At 36.8% G+C, this 7,824-nt stretch overlaps 1 protein-coding gene across 1 annotated transcript; it reads right to left on the reverse strand.

Annotated features, from left to right (window-relative positions):
- Positions 1 to 4,864: 4,864 nt before the first annotated feature.
- TCIM (transcriptional and immune response regulator) lies at positions 4,865 to 6,041 on the reverse strand. Its single transcript, XM_056116864.1, has one exon. The coding sequence runs from the start codon at positions 5,978 to 5,980 to the stop codon at positions 5,657 to 5,659; it is 324 nt and encodes a 107-aa protein (XP_055972839.1). The 5' UTR covers positions 5,981 to 6,041; the 3' UTR covers positions 4,865 to 5,656.
- Positions 6,042 to 7,824: the final 1,783 nt, after the last annotated feature.

The raw sequence follows: 7,824 nt of genomic DNA on the forward strand, positions 1-7,824 counted from the left end.
TCACAAGGGGAGACAACATCTGCTTCATGATGGAGTCTATTGTCAAGGCTCTCTTGATAACAAAAAGAGGAAAAGATCTATCAAAGCATTTCCTGCTTGCAGGAGCCATGCGCTTCCATTAATTCTTTTCCCTGAGTCTGTCTGTCTCCCTCAAACTAATGTTTCTCAATGTAAGCTATTCCAGAGAATAGAACAGACATTTTTGGCAGTTAATATTATACCCTTTCAAATAGTTTATAATGAGAACTATTGGAAATGTGCAGTGACATGTATTTTTATATTTAATATGGGACAAAGAATGTGGTTAAGGAAGTAATGATGTTTGTAATGCTGAAACAAGAAGGAAAATAGGAATTTTCTGCCTTCAGGTCACAACCAGATAAACAAAACTATGTCAAGAACAACAAAATCAGACTTTATCAGAAAACACAGTTCACAATGTTCATAGAATTTGTTCTACTAATCATTTTAAACTGTCCATGTGTAAAAAATAAATAACAAACTGCTTAGTGGCAGAAATGCACCATGTCAGAATTCTTTTCCGAGATAGCTTCCAATCTGAACCCTCTCTATGTTTCAGTTAGTTAATGCTAATGGACTTTCATTGACTGATATTAATTAATATGCCAGTCAAAAACCTTATATTTATGTCAGTATGTATGCTCACATTCAATAAATATTAAGTACTTACTGATGTTATGCTTAGTGATGCTGAGCATTGTAATACTCAGCTATGAACAAGATAACATTCCTTTTTCTCAAGGATCTTACATGGATTTATTCTATAAATAGTAAATTCTAATATATATATTTACCACAATTAAGAGAAATATGCAAGGAAGGATTATAAACTGACTTGTGCTCCCTCTAAATTCTTGTTAATGTTCAAACACTCAATCTTGGAATAGATTTGAAGATAATAGTTGAATAAGTGAAAATGAGGTTTGAAGGTAGACTTGATTCTAATATGACTGGCACTTTTATAAGAGGCAGAGATAGACAGATGGAAAAAAGACAGCAGTCTATAAGTTGAGTAAACCTCAGAGAAAACTAATCCTGCTTAATTAACCCTGGTTAATAACATTGATTATTTTATTAACTAAATAAAACTATAAAATGTAATGAAGCCTATGTTTAGTGTGTACAGAGTATTATTTATATGCATACTATATGTGTCAATATTTTATACATTTTCAAAACATAAATTGCACAATTTAATATGATTGATATTTACCACCAAGAAATATTCGACTGTAGCTAGAATCTGGAAAAAACCTGAGTGCCCGAGAACAGATGAGTGGTTAAAAAAACTTTGGTACATCTACACAATAGAGTACTATGTAGCTGTTAGAAAGGATGAAGTCATGATTTATACATACAAGTGATACTACATGGAAAGTATCATGCTAAGAGAAATGAGTCAAAAAGAGAGGGACAGACATAGAAAGATTGCGTTCATCTGGGGAACATAAAGTAAGAAAATAGGAGACTAACACCCAAGAATAGCTGAGATAAGTGCCAGGAGGTTTATTCCATGGCTTGAAGGCTAGACGCACATGCTAGGGGAAAAGGCAGCTCAGATAGAGAAGGGAGCACCAAATAAAGGGTGTTGGGAAGATCTTCCCAGGATGGGAGATGCATGCTGAAATTAGACTATAGACTGAACATGATTGCTACCCAATTCCTCTTTTGCAAACCAAGCACCCAAAAGGAGAGAGAGAACAAAAGGGAATGCCCTGCCGCAGAGGCAAGGTGGGATGGGGGCATGGGGGGTGGGAGGGATACTGGGATTAGTGGTGGTGGAAAATGGGCACTGGTGGAGGGATGGGCACTCGATCATTGTATAACTGAAACCCAAGCACAAAAATTTGTAAGTTACAACTGTACGTCATGGTGTTTTACTAATAAAAATAAAAAATAAATAAATAAAAGATAAAACAGAAGATAAAAAAGAAATATTTGACTGTTCTTATGTTATGGATTTTTTAAAAAGAACTTTTTTAACATGGTCTAATTAGGTTTATTTTTATCTTCCATTATAGTAAAAATGTCATGAAATTAAAGATCAACATTATAACATCACTTTACTTCACATCTTAGTCTCTGCAACTGGAGAAATCATGGAGCTGAGAGATAGGACAGCACTTGCCTTGTGTATAGCTGACCCAGGTTCAACTCTTGGCACCACATAAGGTTCCCTGAGTCTCATCAGGAGTGGACCCTTGGCTAAGATGCTGACATAGACCCTGAGCACAGCAGGGTGTGGCCCTAAGACAAGTTGAACAAGCAAACAAATGAAAAACAAAGGGAAGGATAGTCCTTTTGTATAATAATCCACTGCAACAGATTTTATCCTTCAAACTGTTGGGCATCACTAACACGTGTACTTGCTTTTCAATTTGTTTCCCTAGTAGGATCTTAAAATCATAAGTATTGATAAAATATTTCAAGAAAACTGAGTTCAAATGATTAAAAGTTGTTTGTTAACATGAATCAGATAAGATGCATGTAACATTTTGTTAAAAATAACAGAGGCAGGGCCCAAGCAATGGTACAGCCCGTAGGGCATTTACTGACACAGGTTAATTCTATGTACCCCAAGATTGTTCCCCAAATCTGTCAAGAGTGCTCCCTGAGAGCAGAGTCAGGATTAAGGCCTGAATACTGCTGGGTGAGGCCTCAGAAAAACAAATAGAGAAAGAATTGTAAACTTGCGTACAAAATTTAACCTTTGAAAATTTAAAATTCTACAAAATTTCTGTTCAGTATCCGAGATAAACTTATACTCTGAATCTAAAGTAATTTAAATGTTTTCACTGGAGACAAGGAGTATAATTTATAACCTAGAAAACTAAATTACTAATTTTTTTTTTAGTTTATCAATCTGGAGCGATAGCACAGTGGGTAGGGCGTTTGCCTTGCACGCGGCCAACATGGCCAACCCGAGTTCGATTCCTCCGCCCCTCTCGGAGAGCCCGGCAAGCTACCGAGAGTATTCGATATGCCAGACACAGTAACAACAAAGTCTCCAATGGAGACGTTACTGGGCCCGCTCAAGCAAATCGACGATCAACGGGAGGGCCTTTACCTTTACCTTTACCTTTACCAATATCATTTAGAGATTTCAACCAAGACAGAGGAAAATATGTCACTCATGACATGCATGTTGAGGTAGGCGGTTTAACCTATACGTGAAGAGAGAAGACTTTAAGTGAATGTACCAAGCAAGCCCATTTATCAAGAGGATTCTGAATCTGATAGAAAAAGAACATTAAAACAATTATTCATTTAGATAATCCATCACTATCACTGTCACTGTCCTCTCGTTCATCGATTTTCTCGAGCGGGCCTGGTAACATTGTGAGACTTGTTACTGTGTTTGGCATATTGAATACTTCATGGGTAGTTTGCCAGAATTTGATATTACAATCTCTTATTTGTCAAAACTCTACCTTTTTATGTTTGTAACTTATTTCATCTCATGAACATCCTACACACACACACACACACACACACGCACAAATGTGCAGACACAATTCTGCTTTTCAATCTGTGCTCTCAGATAATGAATTTCATTTGGGGGTTGGGATTTAAGTGGGAGTGGAAAATGAGGTTTCATATATGTGAATCACACACTCTACCACTAAACTATATGCTTGTTTGCCCCTTAATAATCCCTTTCTAATGGGACAATTTTGCTATGTTCACTAAGCAAATCAACTAACATTTGAAAATAAATGCTACCATTTAATTTACTTTAAAAATGTTATGTAGGACCAGGAAAATAATTCAAAGGGCTGGAGTGCATGCTTTGCACATTTGAGCTATGGGTTTAATTCCAAGCCCTGCAAAGACACCCCCACCACCGGCCCTTAATTCGGATGTCCCTGAGCACTGAGTCAGGTGTGACCCCCCAAAAAATTAAATTAAAAATGTGACTTAGAATTCTAACTTGTAATTCTCTGAAAAGATTTTAAAGCATTTACTTATTTGGCCTGTTTCAAAGCCTTTTAGATACTTTTGAAATACTCAATTCTGGGTTTTTTTTGTTTGTTTGTTTGTTTTGTTTTGGAGCTGCACCCAGCTCAGGATTCATTCCTGCTGTGTCCTACTTGTGATTGTGTTCAGGGATCACTCCTGGCAGTGATTGGGAGACCATTTGCAATATGAGGGATCAAATCCAGGTCCACTGCCCAGCAATTATATGCTCAAGCCCCAATTTCTGGGGATTAAAAAAATTGTTTTTAATTAGGAAAATTAAACAGATGCATCAGTATACATCTTCATAGAAATGAGTTATTATAGTTTTATGAGTAAATAAGTATGTGATTTCAGTAGTTGTTTGAATTACATAAACATTGTTAGAACACAGAATCTTGATCATAATTCTGAATCAGCTTCTAAGTCTATTGTTCCAGAAGAAACAAAGTATATTTATATAGTTAATATAGTCATAGAAGAAAAAAATATTTTTAAAGCGGGGGCAACAAAAAATGTTCAAAAATATGGAGCAAAAGACTTACTCTCAGTGAATAAACTATATGTGTGAGTAAACATATACATTTATATGTCTAAATTTCATAGTTGAGACAGGGAATTTTCCTAGTTATTTACTATGAGTTCATTTGGTAAAAACTGTAAATTAACATCACATTACTCTAAAATTACCTTTTATTCTTAAAGTAACTTCTTAGAAAAGTTAACAATACTTTATAAAAGTTTACACTTTTATAAACCCCAAGTTATAGTTTTTTCCTTTGAGATTAATCATCACAGGCCAAGTAAAACTAACTGTATAATAATTTATTATGCTTGCATACCACTTATCATGTATATTAAATTATAGAAAAAAAAACAAAGCATCTTTATAAGCTATTTAGTGTATTTTATTACTTCTAATGCTTTCACGGTAACCGAGAGAGATAATTTGACATATTTTAGCATTAGTTAGAAAAATTTAAAAATTATAGCTTTCTTTTCACAGTACACAGTACGTCAGATATATATGGACATATATATGTGGTCTCATTCAGTTTTACTGAGCTGAAGTTATTGCAGTTCCACAGATTTGCACTTATTCCTATATGCACTTTTCCAGGTGCTATCATAAGTGAAAATAAATAATTTCTGATTCCTAAAAATCTCTACCAATAAACAACATTAAAGTTTGGCAACATTTTGAACATTCAAATAAAAAAAAATTCAGTAAACAATTTAAGCATGGTATCTTCTTTCTCTGTACTCCACCCTCTCTCTACTCACTACACAGTGGAGTTAAAAACAGAGCACAAAAATTCAGGTTGAACTTCAGTCCAAAGGGTCTCCAAGTCTCCTCCAGCCATTTGTCACCTTCAGCTGCATTTCTATCTGTCCAAACTCCTCCTGACAGCAGCATTAGTCCTTTCCCACAGGAAAAAAATTTCAGATCCTTGCAGAAAGCATTTTGTTCTCCTCTGTCCAGCCCAGGCTCGAGATTGATGGGAGTTTCTGCAGCCGGTTTGTTCCATTCCTTCACAGCCCCAAGAAGTAAGGAGTCCTGTCGGAAGGGAAACTTGCAAGGCTATAACAAATTGCTGGCCTGCGCCAAGAGTCTCAGAAACTCACGTGCCCTTTACATGCTCCTTCTGGGAAAATAGTCTTATCCATCGTCCTGTCTTCAATGGACTTTGATAGAATATTTCCGCAGTTTGAGAAACTGGAAAAGTTTGTCTCTTCTCCTTTTTTTCAGGGCCATCAGGGCTCGCGTTTTCTCTTCCAAGTCTTGATCAATGGAAAAGATGATCTTGGCTCTTTCCTCTGCTTTCTTGTCGCCAGAGTTTTTAAAGAGTCTCTGGAGGGACTCCTGGTCGGTGCTTTCAAAGATGTTGCCCACCGCTTTCTTCCTGGCGGCCGTGTCGAAGCAGTAGCCGCGGATGGACGGGCTCACGCGCAGCGAAGTGGACATGGTGGTCACCTGCTGGCCTCTCCACTTTGCTTTCATGGATTTGGGATCTTCCTGGAGTCCAGTTCCTGGGGCTGGGAATCTGTGGCCAAACTTTCCCGGCAGGCTATTTAAACTCTGCAGGACCTCTCCGGGTTCAAATTACACTGGTGACATCAGCGATCTCACAGGAGATTAGTCTCAGACAGATTAACAGTTGCAGTGCCAGCTCCCTCTTCCAGTCCCAAGAGTTTCTGGAAACTGTGTTCATTGGAGGGGCGGGAATATGCTTTGGGCCTAATCCCCTCGTTGGACCACAGTCTTATACTGACCTCAATCTTTCTCACAAAATAACAAACCTAGAAACTGCAAAAATAAAACACAGATAATGTGGCTCAAACTCAAAACCCTTTCCAAACAACAGCAGAACAAAGCCTTCCGAGAAACACTGGGAGGTTTTAATTTCTAGAGATATTTTTAAAAGTGCACTCTAAACACTTGACAATCCACATCAGAATCTTGGTCATGTCAGAACAATTTCGGAGTTGTTGAGAAAAGAGTTTAGAAATCAAGAGTGTCAATTTATGGGTTAGAGTTTGTCTAATTTATAGACTGGGGATTTACCCTCAGAAAGTTGACATGGCACAGAATGAAGCTCTGATCTTTTAGAGACTATGGCAAGTTTCATAGGCACCCACCGAATTAACTTTAATATAATTTAAATAGTCTGAGATCAATGATTAATACATAATTAAAACATTTCACTAAAATATGAGTTAAAAACTAATATGATTATGATAATTAATGGTTTCGTTTCATATTAGTAACATATCATGTATACATAAAGCAATAGCTATCAAAATATCGAGGTATTAAAATTAATTAGGTGCTCTAAATACACAGAACACAAAACAAAAGATTTTTTCTATAAAATTTACTGATTGTGAGCTTAATGTAGTATACAGAAATATAAATTTTCTATGATTTATGCCTGAAAAATATGTAATAATGGACAATCACTTCAATAAAAAGTTATTTTGTTGACATTGTCCAGAAATAGAACAATACATGGTTCGGAAGAAGTTGAATTTTTTTCTTTCTGCCTTCTTCAGTATCCGACCAGCTAGTGTGCAGACCTATGATTGGAGCAGTTGCATCCAACTAGATGTATATCGCTCTTAAATGCTCTCTGAGATTTTTTCTTCATGGATTTTAGGTCTGTATGTTTTCTAAGGGTCCAAGAAATAGGATTTTGTCTTTACTGTTCTCTTACCTAGTAAAGCCAGACCTAGAAAACGCTCAAAAGATTCAGAATGTGAGAAAGGTACTTCTTTAGAAAATTGTGTTTCAGTCTTCTTACATACTTATTTAATCACATGTATAAAAGGTCTGATTCAGCTGGAGCATCTCAAGGCTTATATTGTGTATGTGTTTATATGCTAAACTAAGTGTAATAACTAGAGAACAATTTGCATTCACAATAAAGATGTCAGAAGGTAATACATGTAGACAAAATGCAGCAAAGTCATCACTGTATCCCTGTCATCCCGTTTTTCATCTATTTCCTCTAGCAGGCACCAGTAATGTCTCCTTCGTTCTAGCCTTGAGATTTTAGAAAGTGCAACATTCGAGGCTCTTCCAGGGTCAGGAGAATGAGACCCATTATCGTTACTGGTTTTTGGCATTTTGAATACACCACGAGGAGTTTGCTAGACTCTGCTGTGCTGTCAGGACACTTTCACAAACCTGCCAGGTTCTCCAGAGTAAAGGTAAAGGTAAAGGCCCTCCCGTTGATCGTCGATTTGCTCGAGCGGGCCCAGTAACGTCTCCATTGGAGACTTTGTTGTTACTGTGTCTTACTCCAGAGTAAGAACTAGATAATAAGATGTCTCTGCCACGCGCTT

The sequence above is a fragment of the Sorex fumeus genome, unplaced genomic scaffold, assembly GCF_029834395.1.
Source record: "Sorex fumeus unplaced genomic scaffold, SorFum_2.1 ptg000033l, whole genome shotgun sequence".
Taxonomy (NCBI): Eukaryota; Metazoa; Chordata; class Mammalia; order Eulipotyphla; family Soricidae; genus Sorex; species Sorex fumeus.